Source organism: Cucurbita moschata, unplaced genomic scaffold (genome assembly GCF_002738365.1).
Source record: "Cucurbita moschata cultivar Rifu unplaced genomic scaffold, Cmos_1.0 Cmo_Scf00006, whole genome shotgun sequence".
Taxonomy (NCBI): domain Eukaryota; kingdom Viridiplantae; phylum Streptophyta; class Magnoliopsida; order Cucurbitales; family Cucurbitaceae; genus Cucurbita; species Cucurbita moschata.
Window position 1 is genome coordinate 1,315,904 of NW_019268522.1, and position 22,643 is coordinate 1,338,546.

The following is a 22,643-nucleotide window of genomic DNA, read 5'->3' on the forward strand; positions in this document are numbered from 1 at the left end:
GATTGGATAATATTTATAATGAGTGATTCTGAGTGTGAGTGTGATAGATTTAGCGTTTGAAACGTGTCGAGTTTTATCGGGTTAAAAAGTCTTAAGTAGGTATCGAAACTTTTACGAACAGGTTTAGTACTTACATGATAAGCTAAAGTATTCATTCACTCCGTGCCGTATAGTTCTTAATGAATAGAATAAGTGTAACAGCTCAAATCCACTGCTAGTAGATATTGTCCTTTTTGGGCTTCTTTCTGAGATTCCTCCTCTCAAGGTATTAAAACATGTCTACTAAGAAAGAAGAGGTTTCTACACTCATATAAAAAATGTTTTGTTCTCCTCTCCAACCGAGGTAAGATCTCACAATCCACCTCTATTTGAGGCCATGACACTCGGTTTCCCTCTTTCATCGGCAAGTATGCCACAAACCCAATAGAAGATCATCATACGATACCTAAAAGAGGTCCATTCTAAACAACATAACCCTCAACCTCACATAGTCGGATGGACGCCACTTGAAGGTTGTCATCTTGTTTATTTGCTTGTATGGGTCACAACCTATCGTTTTCTTAGTGAGATTGTGACACTTAGGTCATCATACCTTTATTAAATATCATGGTCAGGATCCTGTTACAGTACCTATTGAACGGAGCTTGAGCTAATTTAGATTAAACTAAATTTTTTAAAAATTAATTTAAATTGAAACAAAAATATTGTTATTTTAAATTATATCGTTAGCAATTGGATATTTAATTTTATAATTATTTTTTGACAATTTTGCATATCAAAATATAATGATAAACTTATTTATCTAGATAAATTTATTATTTAAATTAAATGGATACATCCATTCAAATACAAATAAATAATCCCTTCAATTAAAAAAAATTATTACCAATTCTAAGTCAAAAGTATTCCATTTAGAAACAAAGAAACGTGATTTCAACAAATATTCCAAATAAAAAATTAAATTCAAATTCCTTCCAAGTCCATTAACTTTTTTTAATTAAAAAAAAAAAAACCCACAAGTCCTTGGCTCTTGCCAGCGTGGCTTACGCACGTGCGAAATACAGATTTCGAAACGACGTCCCACGGATAAGGCACGAATTGGTGGTTATGCGAAAGAAACAAAGCTTCTGTAAATGGAGAAATCCGCCATTGAAGCTGTGCACTCGAAGCTTCAAACTCGGCTCTGTGATAATTCATCACAGAATCTCAGCCCTATGAATTTATCAAGAAGAGATCACTCTCTGAAGAACACAGAGAAGGAGGATTAATTTGATTGATAAACCGTTGAATTGAAATAAAATTAGTGTGATTGCAACCTCGTCGCCCTAATTTACATTGCGACGAACTGAGAGTAGTAAGTAGTAACAAACCCTAGAAATCGATCAAAACCCTAAACGATTCATTTCTTGACTTTTCTGGCCAGCAATTTCCTCGTCGGCGACTTTACTGTCTTTGACTTCTTCACCGCTACCTTCTTCGGCTTTGTTGCTGGTGCGACTCTCTTTCCTGGCGATGTTCGCGACAACGTTTTGGCAACTTTAGAAGCCTTTGATTTAGGTTTCGGCTTTGGAGCGACCTTCTTCACCTTCTCCGCCGCCTTAGGCTTGGCCACAGCGGCGGCCTTTGGCTTCTGGACGACCTTGGATTTTGCGACCGTCTTCGGCTTCACCACGGCATTCGGCTTAGGTTTCACAGCAGTTTTCGCCTTCGGTTTAGCAACAGCGGCCGCCTTCTTCACACTCGCGGCTGCCTTGAGCTTTGAGATCGTTGTTTTCTTAGCGACGACAGGCGCGGATGAAGATTTCTGCTGAACAGAGCGCGCCGATGGAAGCTTGTAGGAGTTCTTGACCTTAACGAGTTTATCAGCGGCAACAAGCTTCTTCAAATGAACAAGCAAAAGCTTCCTGAAATTCGATGGCAATACCTTGTGCTTCTCTTCGCTAAACTTAGTAATGGCGTACTGACTCGAGCCTGTCCTCTCCTTCAGCGATACGATCGCTTCGCTAATCATCTACAGAACGATTTCAGAATCCGATCAGAACAAATTATTCAAAAGCAAACGAGCATTACTGATCAGAATATAGACAAATTGCAAATACCTGAAAGAAAGGAGGATGAGTCGGCGAAGATTTGGTCTTCTTCGCACCAGATGATTTCTTAGCCTTCGAATCTTTAGAGGCTGCAGTTTTCTTCGACTTCGAATTGTTCTCCACCGCCACAGCGGCAGCAGGCGCGACGGAGGAGACAACGGGATCGGCGGCAGAAGCCATGATCGGAATCGATTAGAATCTCGAACTCGAAACGTTTGCAGAAGAGAGAAAATTCAATGAGGATAAACATCGTTGAGGGAAGATTTATATAATGCAATGGAGTCACACGGCTGAATTCTGATTGGTCGAGAGGCTTTGACGCGGATCATGGTCCTTGTAGAAGTTTGAATTTGGACCGTTAGATCTAGGGTTTATCAACGGTAGAGATTGATAGTAGGGGTTAAGAAAGGATATGGATGGGGCAAGTTGAAAATGGGGGATGGGAGTTTTAGATGTGCTTTTCACTTGACTTCTTAAGATCATGACTTGTTAAATACTTGATGAATTGTTGTGATATTGGGAGGGGTTTGTAGCTTAGATTCTAAGCTTTCCAATGAATGTAATTTCAAGTTGTTTGATGTTCGATATCAAAAGTTACTGAGTCTCGAGTGAACGTCGGTTGAAATTAGGGTTTTTTCAACGTAATTGTGTTTCCGATTGATTTAATATCAAACTTTTTTGTTTCACTACGGTATTTATCTTCTTGATAGTTTGAGCGGTGTAAAAGTTGGGAATTTTTATCGAAGTTTTGATGTAAAATCTTAAGCCATAATTTCACGAAAGTTACACGGGTTAATAGCAAGTGGGTCACTACTAAACGTAAAAATGTAGTTTCAAATAAAAATAGTTGGCTCTTTTATTCCGTCCTTTGAAACATGTTTCAAATATGTACTATGTAATAGGATTAAGATTGAATTGTTTACTTTATGGATGACACGTTATAATATTTTGTCTTCGGGATAACTTGATTAGTGTTGAGTAACACCTTCTTCCATTCATATCATTCAACCTCGTTATCCTTATCATTACTTGATTCAATGCTTTATAACAATTCCCACCTCTCGGGATTGGGCTATCGTGGTATTCAAGAGAATTTGATTCTTCCACAAGAAGTAAAGAGATAATATTACTTGATTGTTAAAATCGAAAATCTAAAGGGAAATATCCTTCTTATAAATATCTTATAAAAGAAAAGATAAAAAAGAGTCAATATTGTGAGATCTCATATCAGTTTGGAGAGATAACCAAGTGCATTCTTCACAAGAGTGTGGAAACTTCTCCCTAACAAACAAGTTTTAGAATCTAGAGAGAAAGTTCGGAAGGGAAAGCCGAAAGAGGACAACATCTGCTTAGTGGTGGGCTTAAGCTATTACACCCCTAACATACGAGTTTTTAAACTGTTACACCCCTAACACGAGTTTTAAAATCTTAAGGGTAAGCTCAAAAGGGAAAACTCAAAGAAGACAAAATCTACTGTGTTTGGGCTGTTACACCCCTAGCAAACGAGTTTAAAAATCTCGAGGGGAAGCCCTAGAGGAAAGGTCCAAAAAAGACAACAACTACACGTATATACAACTTGCTTCAAATGATGCTCATCAATACAAATATCTAAGCAATTACTGATCTAAATCTTACAAATCAAGACAAAACGTTTGAAAGTTCAAAGACCCCGGTAGCTTTAAGGGGGAAAAGTAAGCCTGATGATATAAGAGAAAGGGCAAATACAAAATGCATTTGAACATCCATCCATTAGAAGATAAAACTAGTGGGGATGGAAACTTACTTAAGGTGAACAGAACAGCATTAGAAGAATTGAAGTATGTAGGGGAAAAAAGATGAAGAAACAAAAGGGGATTTGAGAGAGAGAGAGAGAGAGAGAGAGAGATGAAAAGAAAACTAAGAACATAATCATTCGAAGAGAATTCCTAAAGAAAGTGTATGCATAGCGCATAAAATTGTACTTTGCAAAAGAGCTAATGAGTGTACTGTAAATAGAAAGAAGATTATCATAAGGAATAGAGGCAGCAGGTTGAACTTGACTCCGATCATCAAGCTGTTGTTGTATGTAGAGTTTAAAAGTACAAATTGCAATGCATATACTGTCCAATCAAAACAAACAGAAAGACCCAATAGCTAATACCAACATAAATACAACACACTCCCTGAAGTTTGCCAAAAATAGCAGAGGCAGCTGGTTCAACATGATGCTTTTTTAAAAAACTCCCAAGGTTTTGGATTGATTGATTGATTGTTTGTTTGTTTTTTTGTTGACTGGTTAGGCAGCTGGTTGGTTGGTTGGTTCAAGGGGGCGGTGGTGGTGGTGGTGGTGGTGCAAGAAGAAGAAGAAGAAGAGAAGAAGAAGAAGAAGAAGAAGGTCGAAGAGGCATGGTGTTGGGGCGTGTTACCGACCTGAGGGATGGACAAGTTGGGAGAAGATTTCAGTACTCTCTTGTTCATCAGTTTGTTGAAGTAAATCTTGTTCACTTCCAAGGCTGAGGTTGTTGTAATGAGCAGTCATGTCTTGGTTTCTGTGGTTATCTATGTCGTCGTCGTTGTTGTTGTTGCTGCTGCTGTTTATTCTCGATCTGTGACTCGAGCCACCACCATCGGCACTTTCTTGTAGTTGGAGAGCAAATTCAAGGTTCCACAAGACATCACCCATAGAAGGACGCTCGGCTCCATGGTCGTCGAGGCATTTCTCAGCTGCATCAGCAAACTTCTTCAAGCTATCAGGGGTGATTTTGCCTTTGAGGTAGGGATCAATGAGATCGTCAAGAACTCCTTTGCGTTTGCAGTGCAACGCCCAATCCGCAAGACTAACCTGTTCCTTGGGGAGGCTTGGGTTTAAAGCAGGCCTTGCACACAACACTTCAAACAGAACAACTCCAAAAGAATAGACATCAGATTTCTCAGTGAGTTGTTGCCTTCTGAAGTACTCTGGATCTAAGTAGCCAAAGCTACCCTTAACGACGGTGCTAACATGACCACCGTTAGCCATGTTCGGACCCGTTTTCGAGAGACCAAAATCGGAAACCTTTGCAACCCAGTTTTCATCCAAGAGAATGTTGGTAGTTTTGACATCTCTATGAATGATGGTGTACTGTGCTCCCGTGTGAAGGTAGTGAAGTCCTCTAGCTGCTCCAATGCAAATCTCCAGCCTTTTCTTCCATGAGAGACGAGTTTTATTATTATTGGTCTTATACAGATGCTCCCTCAGAGTTCCCAAACCCATGTAATCATAAATCAAACACATCTCATTCTCTTCATCACAAAAACCAATCAAGGAGACCAAATGTTTGTGTCTCAGCTTCGAAAGCAAATCTATTTCTGTAAGGAATTCGTGAACTCCTTGTTCCGACTGCGGGTTCGACCTTTTAATAGCAACTTTCGTTCCTCCATCGATCACTCCCTTATACACCTTCCCGAATCCTCCAACCCCAATCACGTTAGACTCACTAAAGTTTTTCGTAGCATTTAAAATCTCTGCAAGCGAAAAATGCCGCGCCAAACCTTGTGCCAAATTACTCGCCATACTCTTCCCAGACACGGTTGATTTGCTCCCACTCGAATGCGAATTCCCATAGATCGGTAACCAGCTAGCTGTATGTGAATCACTCCCTGGCATTCTGTTCTTCCTTTGGTACACTGCAAAGCAAAGTGCCACCACAACAAATGCTGCAGCCCCCCCTGCAGCCCCTCCAATCACTTCAACATTGTTGCTCTTTGCTTCAAACTTTCTGTCTCCTTGCCCCTCAAGCTTCATCCTAAATGCCGACGTTTGAGGATTCATCCCTGCCAAGTTCTTCCCAGATTCCAGCTTGAATATCTCTAGCCCATTCAACATTGCATCCGCAAACTCCGGCGACTCCGAATATTTCGGATGCAATGCCAGCCATATCTCCTGCAATGTTGCTGCTTCTGGCGAAAACACTACATAATCCCTGTATTTTGGCACCCCCCGCCCCCCCGACCAAGCTATCACATCGATCCCCCTCGTGTCCGCCGTTTGGTTGTTGATGAACACATCAAACACCACCTGATTTGCCCTACTCAATGTCAGATCACAGAAATGCAATCTCATTAGATACATGAATCCTGGATCAATATTAGGAAACAGCCATGTCAAATTGTAATTCCCATTCACACTCGCTTCTGTCCCCATTGATCTCAACGACCTGTAAACTTCCTCAGGTGCTATATAACTCGGCATATCTTTATAGTTAATCACCAACCTCTTCGCAGCTTCTACCGCCACACCCTCTGCAGCACCATAAAGATAAGGAAAATCATCATACCATGTTCTTGTCAAACCCGAGTCGTTCACCGGAGAAATGTAGCTCCCACCGACGTTCAATCTCGCTATTGTCTGCATACTCATCTTCGTAACGTCCGTAGTTTGCCGCCCTGCACCAATCATCACTGCTTCCCCAAAGATCTCCGGCATTTGAACCAATTCAATCCCATTCACAAAAGCAAATCCAGTAACAGGGGTGAAGGTCAAATTTAGGGTTTCAGATGCGGAAGCCGCGAGAGTAAATTCGCGGATAATGTAGGCCTGAGTTAAGGCCTGACAGGTGAGATGAACACTAAAATTCTTCGCAAGGGACAAATCATTCGCGGCGATGGTGAAAAAGGAATTCGCAGAATCATGAATGCCATAAGTGGAAGGATAGAAATGAAGTCGAAGCCAATAGCGATTACCAGGTTTGATCGGAAATTTATACGCCGTCGCAGAAGTGAAGATCCTAGCCTCCATATATGGAACCTGCGATGTCATGGACGGATCTTGAAACCCCGCCGACGCCGTTTGGGTATTCTTGGAGGGGAGGAATTTGGAATCGGGAGTCCATTTTCGGCCAACATCATCGGTAGATTCTTCATTTGAACCACAGCGCAACAACAAAGGCGGATCGGAAGCAAGAAGAGGAGAGGAATAAACAGGGGTGAAGAGGGCAAGGAAGAGGAAGAAAAGAGAAAACATCACATGGGTATTGGCATTCATGTGGGAACTATGTGTGTTTGGCGTACAGGAAAAAGATCAGCGGAGAAGGAAAAGGAGGAGGAGGAGGAGGAGGAAGGTGAAAATGGAAGAAATCCTTTTTTCCTGCACGCCAGAGGAAAATAATGGCCAATGGGTTGGCTACTTTAGGTTTTGTCTTTAGGAACCATAGCCTAAACCATCTCTAATCAACAATGGAGGAGCTGCTTTAATGGTATAGGAGAGATTTTTGGTTTGAAGGAGGCTTCAAAGTTGAAGGTTGTTTAAGATTTGTTCTTCCACCATTCATTTCTAACAGACATCGTCAACTGATTTATGCTATTTTTGGATTTCGCACAGAACATTTCAGATTGGGACAAATCATGCTTTGTGATTAATTATAGAAACAGAGAAAGAAACAAAGAACGTAGTGTGGAATATGGTAAACGAACTTACTGGTTCATCTTCTTCCGTCATCGTCGTCGCCATGCCCGTAGGGTTTCTTCTCCCTTTCCGCTTTCTCTCTCTTCTCTCTCTCTAAAACACAGTCCGCAAAAAAATAGTGGGAAATTTAAAATCCAAACTATATATATACCCTTTAAATTATTTAATAAAAAATATCACTAAATTTTCAAAAATATTCATTTTTTTTTTAATTATTTTAAAATATTCTTTTTACTTTTAATAATAATTTTAAAATACTTTTAAATCTTTAAAAAATAATATAAAATTTTAAAAATAATATTATTGTTAATATTCTTACCAAACGTTACCCTACAAAGTATTTTTTAAACGTAGTATTAATGGTAAATAAAATTTTAAAACAATATTAAAAGTTAAATAGTAATTTTGAAAGTTTAATTATATTTTTAAAATAAAGTGTTATTATTGGTCTAAAAACTTTAAGATATTATATATTATAATTATAAATGTGTTAAAAATTACATTTTATGATTTTTAATTTAATGTCAATAATTAATTAATTAATATGATGGGAGAATAAAAAAAAAATATATATTATCAAATTAAATAAAGTTAAAATAAATATATGTCCTTGGATGATGTGGGACTTTCATCCAACCGTTTTCCTCAAACAAAACTCGGCTCCATGCCTTCGACGTTCACAAACTCTTCACAATGATATGATATTGTCCGCTCAAGTTTGCTTTTGGCTTTTCCCAAAAGGCCCTAAATTAGTTGATGTGGGACTTTCATCCGATAGTTTCCCTCAAACAAAGCTCGACTCTATGCCTTCGACGCTCAGAGTACTTTTGTTCGGTATTTGAAGATTCTATTGACATGGCTCAGTTTAGGGCATGAGTACTTTTGTTCGATATTTGAGGATTCTATTGACATGACTCAGTTTAGGGCATGAGTACTTTTGTTCGATATTTGAGGATTCTATTGACATGACTCAGTTTAGGGCATGATTCTGATACCATTGTAACAACCTAAAAAATAATGATAAATGTATTTTGTATTTTATGTGTGGTGTGTTTGATGATGATGATGATGATGATGATAATAATAATAATAATAATAATAATAATAAAAAAAACGAAACGAAGCAGCTGCGTCAAGCAGCTGCTGTAAAGGGGGGATGAGGGGCGGCGGACGCGTAGCTGGAGGCGTGGGATGGATGAGTGAATGATTAAAGGATGTGGAAGTGTGTTAAGGCTGGATTAAGTTTAAAAAAGGAAGAAAAAAAAACGAAGAAGGGTGATTAGCGAAAAACCCAGAAAAACAGAGGAGGAAATTTTGAGAATTCGAGTTTTGGTTGCTTAAAATTGGACATCAATCGAGGGTAAAGGAAGAGGGGTTGTTGCTGAGGAATCATTTGAGGAAGGGGATACGGCCACGAGCTGAATCGGACGGTGATTCGAAGGTAACGAAAAAAACCCATATCACCGAACCTTCAAATCTCGATATCTTGATTCACACTGCATAATAAGTTATGAAATAAGGTTTGTTAGAACCGTAGTTAGAAGATCTATAAAGTTGTAGAAGAAATCATAACGAAATTCGAGCTGTAGAGATGAAATTTTTGCTTCGGGACACAACGGGTATTAAAGGAAAAGATTGAGAAAAATTGCAGGGAGGAGAGGTTGAAGACGAGCGCATGAAGGACACGCGAGGCGCGTGGGAGGCCGCGAGTGGATGTGCGACTGTACGCGGATCAGGAGCGTGAGAAAACGAACCCCCGACCTTGTATTGGTGCGTGAGGGCGCGTGAGAAGGTATTTTGGCTCCCGGTTTGTCCCGTTCGACTCCTTTTGACCTGTCCTATCAAAACTGATCTATACTTATGTTGAAATCGATAAAATATAGGTCTAATAGGAAGGAATTGTGTTGAAATACTATTAAACGTACATTCAAGGGGGAAAAGGAGTTCGCAACCAAGTAAGTAGCGTATCGACCTTTGAACTAGTTCTTAACTTGTTTTACAACATGTGAGTATGTTGTTTACCTGATTAAGAGCTTAATAAGTTATGATGAACTTTGATGATATTTAGTGTTTATTGTATATTGTGACTGCTTGCCTGTGATGTAAGCGTGATATAAATGATTGTCAGAATGTTCTACGTGTTGATCATGATACATGTATGGAAGCATGCAGTAACTGTGAGTATGTTATGCATGTTAATGGGAAGGTTATGACTCTAGATATGCTTATTGGTTGTTGAGCTATGGCTTATTTACTGAGTATGATAGTCTACTAATTCCCGCGGAGTTCCTGGCCAACGCGCTGTGTGCTAAGTCAGGGAGCATGAGTACTCCTGACCGTTGGTATATGAGATAAATAGGCCGCCAGAGCAATTAGTAGACGGGCCGTATTTGACCGAGAGCGAGTCTTACATACGAGTCCGAAAATTCTAGATAAGCATATTGAGAGAGAGTTAGTAACCTAGCTGGAGGTAGCTGAGATACCTCATTAACGAACAGATGACCCTAGTAAGAGAACTAGGAGTCAGTGATGAATAAAACGTAAAAACACCTGGAAAGATTAGTTATGAACCCGTGAATGATAAGCTAGCTACTTACTGAGTAATCTAATTACTCATCAGAATTATTATAACTTTTCTTTCCAGATGTAGATGCTGCAGGCTAGCCGAGGACGAGACCAGCGGGCTAGAGACTACTGGGAATCCATGTCTGGGTCTGTTATGTAATTATGTTTCCGTTGTCAAGAATTTACCTTAGTCGTTTTAAGTTTTTTTTTAAGTACTGTTTTTTTTTTAAATATTTTACTGGATGTTTTTTTAGAAATACATTGAATTTTATGATTGGATATCAGAGTCTCTTAATATTGTCGATGTTAACTCCTGATAATCGTTGACGATAAGCGGGTGTTACAACCATGTTAGATAAAGCTCGATTCCATGCCTTCGACGCTCACAATACTTTTGTTCGATATTTGAGGATTCTATTGACATGACTCAGTTTAGGGCATGACTCTGATACCATTTGTTAGCTTTGATACCATGTTAGACGAACACAACTCCGCAATGATATGATATTGTCCACTCTGAGCATAAGCTCTCGTGGCTTTACTTTGGACTTCCCCAAAAGGCCTCAAACCAATGGACATGATATTCCTTAAGTATAAACCCATGATCATTCCTAAATTAGTGGAGGACTTTGAACGACACAACCAACATATAGATATTTTTCGTTTATATATCGATGTAAAATTTTTTTAAATTTTTTTATAAAAATAAATGATCTTAATGTTACTTTTGAGATTTTAGACGGTATTATTAAAATAAAATATTAACTATTTCATGAGAAAAAAAAAAAAAGATTTTTTTATTTTTGAGATAAATACAAAATTGGATTTTCTTTTTATTAATTAAGCGTTAAATAAAAATGTCAAACCTTCCAATTTTGTAATATTTATAATCCAATAATTGATTAATTTAACTAAAAAAAATTAATAATATTTCTACCATCTTCTTCGTCTACACTGCGTCACTGGTTTTAGGGTTTAAACCGACACCTTCTTCCTCTAGGGTTTTAGGAACCAGTCTCACAACTCCATTTTCGTCTTCTTCTTCTTCCTCTAGGGTTTCGGAACAAGTCTCACAAAGCCTAACTCCATGGCGCCCGATGCTTCAGACGCCCTCGCAGGTTCTTCTTTCACTTTCCTCTGTACAATTCTTCCCATTTTCATTATTTATTTATTTTTTTTGTCGTCGTCGTCAAAATTTAGTGCAACTTATTGATAGTTATAGAATATATCTTAGATTCAGTTAATAATTTTCTCTTTAGATTTGGTTTGTAGTATATTTTATTTAGTTAGTTTATATTTTTCTTATTATCCGTAGGTGTTAGTTGGTATCTTGTATCCTATTAACGTTGTGAATATCAATGAAAATTGAACCTTCGATCCCAATTCTATTTCTAATTCGTTGAGTAATAATATTTTCATATCTATTCACACTTTTGAAGGGTAGATATTGTGTCAGTTGTTGTTGTTTATATCCTTACTAGTTTTGTTATGCAAATTCGCGGATTGTATTCAGCGAGGCAGACAGTCCAACAATTTCTCAACGCCTCTCGCATAGGGAACATTGATCTCTTGAAGAGTAAGTTTCTGCTTAATCAGCTTGAATTTGGTTACTTTTTTCGTGTAAATTTTGTCGATCTCTTATGGAATGCTTCGGTGTGTTGGAGTAGATTTGGCTGCTAGGCTTGATGAAGGGAAGGGACTGGCGGGAACTGTGGCTGACATTAAGGATGCTAATAAGCGAGGTGCACTTCATTTTGCGGCAAGAGAGGGAAAGACTGAGGTCTGCAAGTATCTGTTAGAAGAATTGAAGCTCGACGTTGATACAAGAGACGAAGATGGTAAGTTACTTATTTATTGGCTGGGGGAATTTGGATTAAAAGATAAGGGAAATTTATGTTAGGAATCACGACTCTCCACACTAGTATGATATTGTCCACTTTGAGCATAAGCTCTCGCTTTGGGCTTTCCCAAAAACCTCAACCAATGGAGATGTATTCCTTTACTTATAAACCCATGATCATTCCTTAAATTAGCCGATGTGGGACTCATTCCCAACAATCCTCAACAATTTAGTGCTAGTCGTCAGAGTTGGTAATCGTTGGACTATAAACCATGTAAAGCCTTTTCTTATTGCCCTTGATGTTCAACTAATTGAAGGAAAACTGAAAACGAATTTGATATTCCCTTTTATGCATATTATAGATTTGTTTTTTTTTGTCTCCACTTAAACATCAGTGAAAATGAATCCTGATTCACTTTGTAGACACCCTCTTAGTTTTGTAGATTTTTTTTTTTCTAAAAAATATATATAAAACAAGGTAAATAACTACACTCCAAAGCTTGGTCTTGAAGAAAAAGTTCCCAATTTTTTTTTTTCATTTACAACTGGTGCTGATTTGGTCGCTAGACATAGATTAGTTTGGAATCCATGTTAACATTTAGATTTAGGTGGATTATGTCTGTTTTTACTTGGTTGAGTATTTTATCACTGAGTTTATATCCATTTTGAATTATATCGTAGTTGAAGTATGAGGGCTTTCTGGAAAATACATTTGAAATTGTTTCAGTTTACAGTTGAGAAGTACAAGAATGGTATACTAGGTACTGGAAGACAATCCATACAAAAGCTCTATTTACCAATTCTGTGATTAAGACTTCACAAATGGTACTCCTTAATATCATAATTTACATTTGTCAGAGACATGCAGCATGCAGGCTGAGAAAGACTGTTTTGCATGAAAAGAGGAACTTGATGTTGTAAAATCTTTCTCTTAACAAGCATAGGGTTTTTATTGATTTTATGTCTCCGCCATTCTTGTATAATTCATACTGGCTTATGCTAGTATGAAATCCAATAAGGGATGTAAGTTATTTATATGCTCATATTGTTCACATCAAGAATTCAAGATGCCCCCCATTTTAGTGAAAAAGGAAACCACGTTGTCTCCCATGGTTATTTTTTCCAAGTACAATTATGTTTGACATCATTTGGATGTTTTTTACAGGTGAAACTCCACTTATTCATGCTGCTCGACAAGGACACACTGATACTGCAAGATACCTTATTGAGTGTGGTGCTAATCCTGCTGTAGCAAGTGACTTGGGAGCCACTGCTCTTCATCATTCTGCAGGCATTGGTAAATTCACCTTTTTTATACCCTTTTTTCTTCTGGCGCTCCTGCAGGCAGTAGGTGTTAGGATTATGATTATGGGCATTTTGATTCAAGTAAACAATGGTTCCTGTAATAAAAAAAATGTATTTGAGTAACAGTAGAGTTTCTTTCTGGAACCAAGTTCTGAATCATTTTACATCTAATTCTTAGGTCGCCTGGGTATCAGAAAGGAACTATTTTGTCTTTATCATTAAACATCTTACATCTAGAACATGTATCATGTGGCGTTGCTTAGTTTCTTAACTAGTTACAAGTGTCTGTTATAAGATATGAAATTCTCCTGTTGCTTTCTTGTAGAGGGGTGAGAGTTAATGGTTTTGGTGGGAGGGATGGGAGAATGTTTAGCCAAACTAAATATTGGGGTTGGCAAATCTGTGCGCCATGCCTAAAAGAGATTGAAATGATCAGGACTAATTTTGCAGAACAATGTATAACTTTTATTAATTCTGATTTCTAATGCAGGAGATATTGAGCTGCTAAAGTTTTTACTTTCAAGAGTTACTGATGTTAATTCCCAGAGTGATGCGGGTACCCCTTTGATTTGGGCCGCTGGTCATGCCCAACAGGAAGCTGTAAAGCTGCTCCTTGAACACCACGCTAATGTATATATGCTCACAAGTTCATCTCCAGTCTGATATTTCTTATTCTTAAACATATAATTGATTGAAATATCTTGTGTACTCAAGGTTGTTTATTTGTTTGAGTTCTTTTAATTGGCAAGTTTCTCTTATGGAAATGTTGCTCAGTGGAAATTTTGCGTTTTAACTTTGGGATGATATTCATAGAACAAGATTTGTGAAGTTTATTCTTTCTTTAAGATTTCTCTATGAATTAATCTCCATTTGTGGGAAATTATAATGATTTAGCTGTAGAGGAATGTTGGTTCGTCATTAACAAAATCCAGAGATTTTTAATGTTTCTGTCATTGATTGTGGTCTAGCCCCAGCTACAAACATATTCTAATTTATTGTTTCAGCTTCTCTTTCATTTTACTTTTACTAGTTTCTCATGTCTGATTTTTTCGATAACACGTTTTAAAACATTTATATGTGGATGATTTTTTCCCTTTATATGTTCCCACTGATGCCATAAACATTTTCTAATGCCTTTCAGCCCAATGCTGAAACTGACGATGATATTACCCCCCTATTGTCAGCAGTGGCTGCTGGTTCTCTGGCTTGCTTGGATTTGTTAATTCAGGTTTTGTTTCTGTTGACCTGTGCCTTCTTTTCTCTCTCTCTTTCTTTTTTCTGTCTTATTCGGCCATATACCAATGATATTTTATCAAATTCTAATTACTTGAAGCTGTAGTGCGTAAATGATGAACTTTTTGCTTCGTCTAGTAGAATTTTGACATTTTTGCATCCTTTGCATTCAATCTACAGGCAGGTGCAAAAGTAAATATTAGTGCTGGTGGAGCAACTCCTCTTCATATTGCTGCTGATAGTGGGAACCTTGAGATTATAAAGAGTTTGTTACAAGCTGGGGCCGATCCTAATGCCACTGATGAGGTAGTGTGGAGCATAGTTCATGACAAAGTTCTACAGCATTGAACTCTCAGTTATTACTCTTTAAAAGAGAATGTCTTGTTCTTACCCTTTATTTTGTTGAATTATGTGATAGGATATCAGTGCATCATCTTTTTCTTCTACTTAGTTCTTTTTTAGAGAAAACATCTTTTCATTGATAAAATCGAAGTTGTCGAAAAATCGTAGTAGAAAATACAGTGGAATTTATAGACCTTCTCAAAAGGGAGCTTACAAAACCACATCCCAACTTTAGGTAATTACTAAGGTAGTAGAGATACCAAAAAAATTTAAGTTATCAATCTATCATATCTTACTCTTTCCTGCAAGAAACTGAAACTTTTCATTGATATTTGAGAAATCATTGCAGTAAATAAAAAGAAATATTTGCTATGAGAAAATAGAAACAAATGGTAGCTTACTTCTAGTAGTTCAAGATCAAATCAACTAGTAACAGGCAAATCTTATTTGATGTTCCCCTCGTGGTGAAATTATGCAATTTCAGTTGAAATTGATATTAAAATCTTTCACCGTGTCAATACACCCGATTTTTAAGATTAGATCAAGAAGTGCTTGTTAAGCTTCTTGTGCTGGTTGAGAATATGTGCTTGATTCGTTTTGAATTCTAGAGTGACTATTTTAACTTTTACATCAGCTAAAAGCTCTATGTAGATTTCTGTTTTGATCTCTATAGTTTCTTTGTTTGCTTTTCATGGTTGTTTGTTTTCCATCAAAAAATGAAAATTTGAATTAAAGAAAACCTCTTTCAACCATAAAATTGTTATTGTTGTATTGTAGGATGGGCTAAGGCCAATTCAGGTTGCAGCAGCTAGAGGTAGTCGGGCAGCTGTTGAGATTCTTCTTCCCTTGACTTCAGCAATTAAGACGATTCCTAATTGGACCGCTGATGGAATACTTGAGTATATGCAGAATGAAACCATGAAAGATCAGGTATGATCTTGTAAGTCTATTTTAGCTGTCTAACTAGTAGATATGTTATTTAGAACTCAAGGACACATTTGTAAAACCTATAGAACGGATCCTATTCAAGTAAAGATCGAAACTATTAGATGGGTTATTTGTCATATCTTTATTTTTTCCATCAGCATTTGTAGTCTTCAAAAGCTCTTTGCCTTCATTATCAAATTATATACAGTTAATGTTTGTCTCTGCTCCGATATGAACCTTCAGGTTGCCCCATCCCTTGAATAGTCATCTCTTGGTATGTAGTTTGTCTCTCTTTACAGAGATAGAACTTTTATCAGAACAAGAAAATTATTCGAAATATATGGAAGAAGGTGAATCACATACGAAAGATGAGCCAAATGCTGCGAAACGAAATAGCTGAAAATGCATTTTTGATAATTTGTTGTTGGATCACAGATTAGACTCTCTAACAGAAAATTAAATAGTAAAGATATCTGAACTTTGAAACGGAGAGCGAAATGATAAGAATATTACTGTAAATGAGGGGAACACACAACTTTCACCCTTCAAGTTGGAATAGAGTAGCAGTGTGAGTGTATTAACTACTTTCTATCAATTGCAGTGTTTGCGTCTGCTTGTTTATTGTTTCTTGTATCTCATAGCTGCTTCGTATCCTAACTGCAAGGGGCTAAATTTTGTAGGTGACCAGAAATCTGGAGGGTGTTAGTATACATAAAGACTCCACATCACGAGTTCAGGATTTGCCCGAGGTGTGTTTATAACCCTCTTGATCAGCTTATTTTTTGGTTATGTATCTGTCCGAAGTTTTCATAGGGATCCATAGAACATCTCCAACGTGATTGATAAGTGATGATGATGAAAATTCTATGGGTAATTAAAATGGTAACTTGCAATTTGTCTTCCATGTCATTAAATATATTGGTTGGGAAAAAAGTTATTATTTTTGAGAGAGACAACTATAATTTCATTGTTGGGAAAGGAAGTTTGAATGTTTGTTCAAGTGTTCAACCTTTCACAGCTGTGAACCTTAGAGCGAATTAAGCATTAAATGGAAACCTTTAGATGAATCATTGGACAGTTTGTGTATTGTGTTGTACTTTGTAGGACGCCAATGTAAAGGCAAATTATTTATGTTTATGCATTATGTAAAATATGCGTGTCGTAATGAGGTTTTGGAATTACGTGTCAACAGGATATTTACCAAACTTTATGTGGTGCTTTGAAATATATTCAAATTAGTCACAATGGCTTGATTTTGTCCCTGGTAGTTTCATGAAATAGTACACTTCATTCTTCCCCATAACAATAAACTTTTTCGTCAAATTCTTTTAGAATGAGAATGCTTATCTAGAACTTGCTTATGAAGCACACTGACCAAAATGATGTTTACAAGTGGTAATACGGTTCTTTATTGCGGCTGCTGCTTTTAAGTCTAACGCCAATTGGTACGTAACTACTAGGTGTCACCTGAAGCAAAGAAGAAAGCCGCAGAGGCCAAATCTAGAGGGGATGATGCTTTCAATACAAAGGATTTTCATACAGCAGTTGATGCCTATACACAGGTTGATCTTTGCCTGTTTGTGTCCTGTTTTGAATATTTCACTTGTAAAATTGCAGGCTTGTTTTATGAACTCCTACAATCTGCTTGTTTTTAAGACTTGCCAACCTCTCGCTACCAACCGAAACATGTCTCTACCAACCTAAAAAAGTGCAACGGCCCAGATCCACCGCTAACAGATATTGTCCTCTTTGGGCTTTTCTTTTCGTGCTTCCCCTCAAGGCTTTAAAACGGGTCTGCTAGGGGAAGGTTTCCACACCCTTATAAATGGTGGTTTGTTCTCCTCCCCAACCAATGTGGAGACATCACAATCCACCCCCCTCTAGGGCCAGCGTCCTCGCTGACACTCTTTCTTTCCTCCAATCAATGTGGGACCACCCCCAAATCCACCCCTTTGGGGTCCAGCGTCCTTACTGGCACACCGCCTCATGTCTACGGGAACAGCGAGAAAGCTGGCACATCGTCCGGTGTCTGACTCTGGTACCAGTTGTAACAGCTTTGATATTGTCCTCTTTAGGCTTTCTCTTTCGAGCTTCCCCTCGAGGCATTTCCACAACCTTATAAATGGTGGTTTGTTCTCCTCCACAACCAATGTGGGACATCACAAAAAGAATGAGAGATATATTAAATGCCAACCTCTCATTCTTCTTCTTTTTTATTTTAATTATTTATTATCATTTATTTATTATTATTTTAAATAATTGATAGATGCTAGCGAGCTAGGTGTAGTACCAATTTTCATTTGATACCCATGACGTACTGGCTTGGGAGGGAGTTGTTAGATCTTTTTGGATAGAATTAAGCTTCTTACGGTGTGGCTTTTTTTAATAACTGAAGTGTCTACTTCATAGATTGAAGTTATGAGATGTTTGCAGAGACTCAATTGTAAAGTATGACTGATGCTACTGGACTACTATAACGATTTTATTTTGTAGGCGATCGACCTGGATCCAACTGATGGTACGTTATTTTCCAACCGAAGTCTTTGTTGGATACGGTTAGGTCAAGCCGAGCATGCCCTAGCAGATGCAAAGGCCTGCAGAGCATTGAAGCCAGATTGGCCGAAAGCTTGCTATCGAGAAGGTGCAGCGTTACGTTTGTTGCAGGCAAGTCTTCAGTTTTACAGTGAATCATTTCGTGAGTATTGAATTCGAAGACCTCTCTTATTATTATGCCATTGAAGTCACTGGTCATTATTGCAGAGGTTTGAAGAAGCAGCAAACTCATTCTACGAGGGCGTTCAGCTCGATCCTAACAATATGGCACTAGTTGATGCTTTCAGGTTCTCATTAATCCTGAATCTATTATGCTTCTCTTCCTTTTGGTAGTTCTTATAGTAAAATCAGTCAGTTTCCTTTTGGTAGTTCTTATAGTAACATCGATATGCTTTTCGGGTTAATATATGCTTCCTCCAATCTGTTTGAAGATGTTCTTAGAACCTCTTAGACGTAGTGAAGCTTTAATTGTAGCACGTAGGCTCGTGTTCGCAGGAGTTTTCGAGGTGTTACGCTTTATAATCCATCCCAATATATTCGTTTTCTTTGCAGGGAAGCAGTTGAAGCTGGTAGAAAGTTTCATGGCACAGATAAACAAAAATCATAATCCACAGCATCTATGGCTAATTCTAGAGATGATCGGATCTTGGTGGTGGTGAGTATCCAATTTTCTTCCCTGTAATTTATGTCTTTTTTGGGGTTTGTCGAGGTGTTAGATTTTGATAGAGAAGTTGAGGTGTGGCATTCATGGTGAGAAAACCCTCTTTAGAATGAATAACTTAAAACCGACGACTCTATTTTTATCATTCTATCAATTCTCAGTTCTTATTGTTACTGTATCAGTTCTCAATTCTTATCATAACTTAAAACCGACCTCTCTCTTTTTATCATATTATTTACTGTATCAGTTCTCACTTCTTATCATAACTTAGAACCGACCGCTTTCTTTTTATCATCCTATTTACTGTATCAGTTCTCACATCTTATCATTACTGTATTAGTTTTCGCTTCTTACATAACTTAAAGCTTAAAGTCGACCGCTCTCTTTTTATTATTTTATTTACTGTATTAGTTCTCACTTCTTATTAGTACTGTATCAGTTCTCAGTTTTTATCATCACTTAAAACCGACTGCTCTTTTTTTATCATTCTATTTACTGTATCATTTCTCACTTCTTATCATTACTGTATCAGTTCTTAGTTCTTACATAACTTAAAATCGACCGCTCTCTTTATTACTGTGTTAGTTCTCACTTCTTAATATTTATTTATTTATTTATTTTCATAGGACAGCTTAAGGATGCTAAATTAATGAAACAAATATTCTATTTTAATCATAAAGTTTTAAAAGCTTTTCGAAGTCATTTTTTATATATTTAATTTGGTTAAACAATTATGATAACTAAAAAAATTATGGTGAATATGTTTTTAAAATTTTATAAAAATATATATTAGTACCCCTCAATGTTTTTTCTATTAAATAATGTTTTGATTATCCCGAGACAGGGAGGGCTGCTCTAATCCTATGAGCTACAGGCTCCACCTCGTCTCCACTGAATCTGTTTTCGGGGTACCTTAAAATAAGGAACCTTTCCTCTCTCCAGTCATTTGTTATTATGGGTTGGAACCTTTCGTCTCTCCGCTTGGCCATTTCGACCCTTTCATTTCTCCGGCCATTTGCCATTTTGGATTAGAAGATGGTGAAAGCGCCTGAAAAATATTAATTTTAAAAAATAAAATGAAAATATAGAAATTTTGTCACTCCGTAATAATTCAATAAAATTATTTTTTTATCGACATATTTATTATTTTTTCACGATGAAGTGAATAACATGTATTATTAATTTTTTTAAAATAAAAATTAAAACAAAAATTGGTTGAAATAAACATAATTCAAATCTTCAAACTTAATTCTACAGAATTTAGAAATTGAATCTTAATTTAACTTAATATGCAAATATTTAGTTATTATTATTATTATTAACATAGTCTAAATAGATAATTAATAAAAATGAATATTTAATTTTGACAAAATATTTTAAGGTTAAATTAGTTATAAAAATTAGAAATAAAAAACAGTTTTTCAACCAATTATTATTTAACAAAATTAAGAAATTTTCTATATATATATATATATATATATATATTCCCCGTCTTCTTCTTCGGAATAGTCTCTGCAAAAGAAGTAAACTGATTGAGAAACAGAACAGAACTCCATTTCCATCGCTCCATTCTTCAGATCCAACGCCCAATTTCTTCCCCAGAAAGCTAAAACCCATTTTTCCTTCCGCCCCAACAAATTCTCCCCCCGAAAAACCCTTAGATCCGTGCAAATTTCACTCTAAAACCCTCGATTTTCCTTCAATGTCACGGGTCAAATTCGCCGCCGTCTACGGCACCGTGCCCTCTCCGCCCGCCGCCACATTCCCCACCACTTCCGGCGAAGCTCCTCCATCTTTCCCCTCCAGTTCCTCCTTTCTCGAACACGCTAAAACTACCACGCAATCCCTAATCGCCAAACAGCGGCCATGGCGAGAGCTCCTCGATTTCTCCGCCTTCTCTCTCCCTTTAAGCTCCGATGACGCTATGGCGAGAATCCGCCAGAACGTGAACTACTTTCATGTCAATTACGCCATGGTGATGCTCGTCATCGTCTTCTTCAGCTTATTCTGGCACCCGACTTCGTTCTTCGTTATCTTGCTCGTCTTCGTTGCTTGGTTGTTCTTCTACTTCCTCCGCGATCAGCCTCTCGTTCTCTTCGACCAAACGTTCGATGATAAAGTTGTTTTGGGGGTTTTGAGCATTTTTACAATCATCGCTCTTGTTTCTACTGATGTCGGATCGAATGTTTTGGGAGCCCTAACAACAGGGACCGTCGTTGTTGCGTTGCACGCGGCGTTTCGGAGTACGGCGGATCAATTTCTCGATTTGGAGACTGCTACACAAGGGGGATTGCTGTCGGCTGCGGGAAATCAGCAACAACAACAACAACGAGGCTACACTCGGATTTGATGGGTACGTCCCAATTTCTCGAACTTCAATGAAAATTGGATTGAATTCCTTATTGCTTGCTTGCTTGGATTCATCATGTCAATTGGAATCTGGTTTATTCAAGATGCATAGTCAATGCATTTGTAGGGTTTATGTCAAATTGCTGTTCTTCCTGGCTGGGATTGTTGGATTGAATTCCTTATTGCTTGCTTGCTTGGATTCATCTTGTCAATTGGAATCTGGTTTATTCAAGATGCATAGTCAATGCATTTACAGGGTTTATGTCAAATTGCTGTTCTTCCTGGCTTGGATTGTTTTGACATTAGAGATCCTTGATGGGATTGTTGGATTGAATTCCTTATTGCTTGCTTGCTGGGATTCATCTTGTCAATTGGAATCTGGTTTATTCAAGATGCATAGTCAATGCATTTACAGGGTTTATGTCAAATTGCTGTTCTTCCTGGCTTGGATTGTTTTGACATTAGAGATCCTTGATGGGATTGTTGGATTGAATTCCTTATTGCTTGCTTGCTGGGATTCATCTTGTCAATTGGAATCTGGTTTATTCAAGATGCATAGTCAATGCATTTGTAGGGTTTATGTCAAATTGCTGTTCTTCCTAGCTGGGATTGTTGTGACATTAGAGATTCTTGAGCTAGGATTAGATGATACTGGTATGTCAAATTGCTGTTCTTCCTGGCTTGGATTGTTGTGACATTAGAGATTCTTGAGCTAGGATTAGATGATCCTGGTATTTAATTTCCATGGTTTGATTTGTATATTTGGGATGCAGGGGTTTCTTGAATTTGGTGGAAGAGTTCTTCATGCTTTTGCCTGTTTTTTTCATACGTATATGTAAATTATTCAATGATCAACGGTGGCTCACCTCGCAAACTTGAACATTTAGCAGGAGGAGCTATGATTTGCCTTTGTTCTATAATCTTGTGCTTGCATCGTTTGATTTGATCTTCTCTGAATTTGTGATTATGATTTCAGTGGCTTGATTTGATAGTGTTCTATATATGATACATACCTCTACTCTTGGATATATGATACGTATCTCGATACAAAACTGTCGGTCCCATTGATGAATCTCTTAAAACAAAGTTAGTAGGCAACCAAATCATATACGAGTACGTACCTCTACTCTTGGAGTTACCATGCTCCTTCATTGTAATACGGTGCTAAACTAAACGACAATAGCATAGCTTCTAGCGTTAAAGAGTGGCCCTTTCTTTTGTGGTACGAGTCGTGCTATTTGAAGGCTAATAATAGCCTTCAATCGTCATAGTCGATCTCCACTAGTTTCGAGAGAGATAAAGACCCTTTCCTAAACTAGAATTCGACCTAAAATGCTAAAGTAGTAAGTAGAAAGT

The 22,643-nt window shown here is 37.5% G+C and overlaps 4 protein-coding genes across 7 annotated transcripts; 2 read left to right on the forward strand and 2 right to left on the reverse strand.

The window, feature by feature from the left end:
* Window positions 1-1,244: 1,244 nt before the first annotated feature.
* LOC111444347 (histone H1-like) lies at window positions 1,245-2,349 on the reverse strand. The gene is made up of 2 exons (XM_023082417.1): window positions 2,100-2,349; window positions 1,245-2,011 (listed from the first exon to the last, which is right to left on the reverse strand). Exons 1-2 carry the CDS (start codon window positions 2,268-2,270, stop codon window positions 1,400-1,402), a joined length of 783 nt encoding a protein of 260 aa, XP_022938185.1. The 5' UTR covers window positions 2,271-2,349; the 3' UTR covers window positions 1,245-1,399.
* A 2,041-nt stretch (window positions 2,350-4,390) lies between these two features.
* Window positions 4,391-7,600, reverse strand: LOC111443902 (receptor-like protein kinase ANXUR2). Its single transcript, XM_023081746.1, has one exon. It carries the CDS (start codon window positions 7,090-7,092, stop codon window positions 4,492-4,494), a length of 2,601 nt encoding a protein of 866 aa, XP_022937514.1. The 5' UTR covers window positions 7,093-7,600; the 3' UTR covers window positions 4,391-4,491.
* A 3,409-nt stretch (window positions 7,601-11,009) lies between these two features.
* LOC111443970 (ankyrin-1-like) lies at window positions 11,010-19,088 on the forward strand. The gene is made up of 13 exons (XM_023081847.1): window positions 11,010-11,195; window positions 11,591-11,653; window positions 11,745-11,915; window positions 13,083-13,214; window positions 13,713-13,852; window positions 14,364-14,450; window positions 14,636-14,761; window positions 15,575-15,727; window positions 16,405-16,473; window positions 17,185-17,286; window positions 18,218-18,388; window positions 18,485-18,564; window positions 18,830-19,088. Exons 1-13 carry the CDS (start codon window positions 11,165-11,167, stop codon window positions 18,882-18,884), a joined length of 1,380 nt encoding a protein of 459 aa, XP_022937615.1. The 5' UTR covers window positions 11,010-11,164; the 3' UTR covers window positions 18,885-19,088.
* Window positions 19,089-20,431: 1,343 nt separating this feature from the next.
* Window positions 20,432-22,254, forward strand: LOC111443972 (PRA1 family protein F3-like). Of its 4 annotated transcripts, none has more exons than XM_023081850.1 (2): window positions 20,432-21,291; window positions 21,544-22,254. In XM_023081850.1, exon 1 carries the CDS (start codon window positions 20,641-20,643, stop codon window positions 21,286-21,288), a length of 648 nt encoding a protein of 215 aa, XP_022937618.1. In that variant the 5' UTR covers window positions 20,432-20,640; the 3' UTR covers window positions 21,289-21,291; window positions 21,544-22,254. The 4 variants fall into 4 exon arrangements, with proteins under 4 accessions (XP_022937618.1, XP_022937619.1, XP_022937620.1 ...); XM_023081851.1 differs by having other exon boundaries at window positions 21,862-22,254; XM_023081852.1 differs by having other exon boundaries at window positions 22,061-22,254.
* The last annotated feature ends 389 nt before the right edge of the window (window positions 22,255-22,643 follow it).

What these genes read in the sequence shown, in the direction of transcription:
- LOC111444347 (XM_023082417.1), bottom strand. Translation starts at nt 2,270, where the DNA reads ATGGCTTCTGCCGCCGATCCCGTTGTCTCCTCCGTCGCGCCTGCTGCC. An exon ending in CTCATCCTCCTTTCTTTCAG is followed by an intron (nt 2,012 to 2,099) that starts GTATTTGCAATT and finishes ATCGTTCTGTAG; the next exon opens with ATGATTAGCGAAGCGATCGT.
- LOC111443902 (XM_023081746.1), bottom strand. Translation starts at nt 7,092, where the DNA reads ATGAATGCCAATACCCATGTGATGTTTTCTCTTTTCTTCCTCTTCCTT.
- LOC111443970 (XM_023081847.1), top strand. Translation starts at nt 11,165, where the DNA reads ATGGCGCCCGATGCTTCAGACGCCCTCGCAG. An exon ending in GCTTGGATTTGTTAATTCAG is followed by an intron (nt 14,451 to 14,635) that starts GTTTTGTTTCTG and finishes TTCAATCTACAG; the next exon opens with GCAGGTGCAAAAGTAAATAT. An exon ending in CAGCGTTACGTTTGTTGCAG is followed by an intron (nt 18,389 to 18,484) that starts GCAAGTCTTCAG and finishes TCATTATTGCAG; the next exon opens with AGGTTTGAAGAAGCAGCAAA.
- LOC111443972 (XM_023081850.1), top strand. Translation starts at nt 20,641, where the DNA reads ATGTCACGGGTCAAATTCGCCGCCGTCTACGGCACCGTGCCCTCTCCG.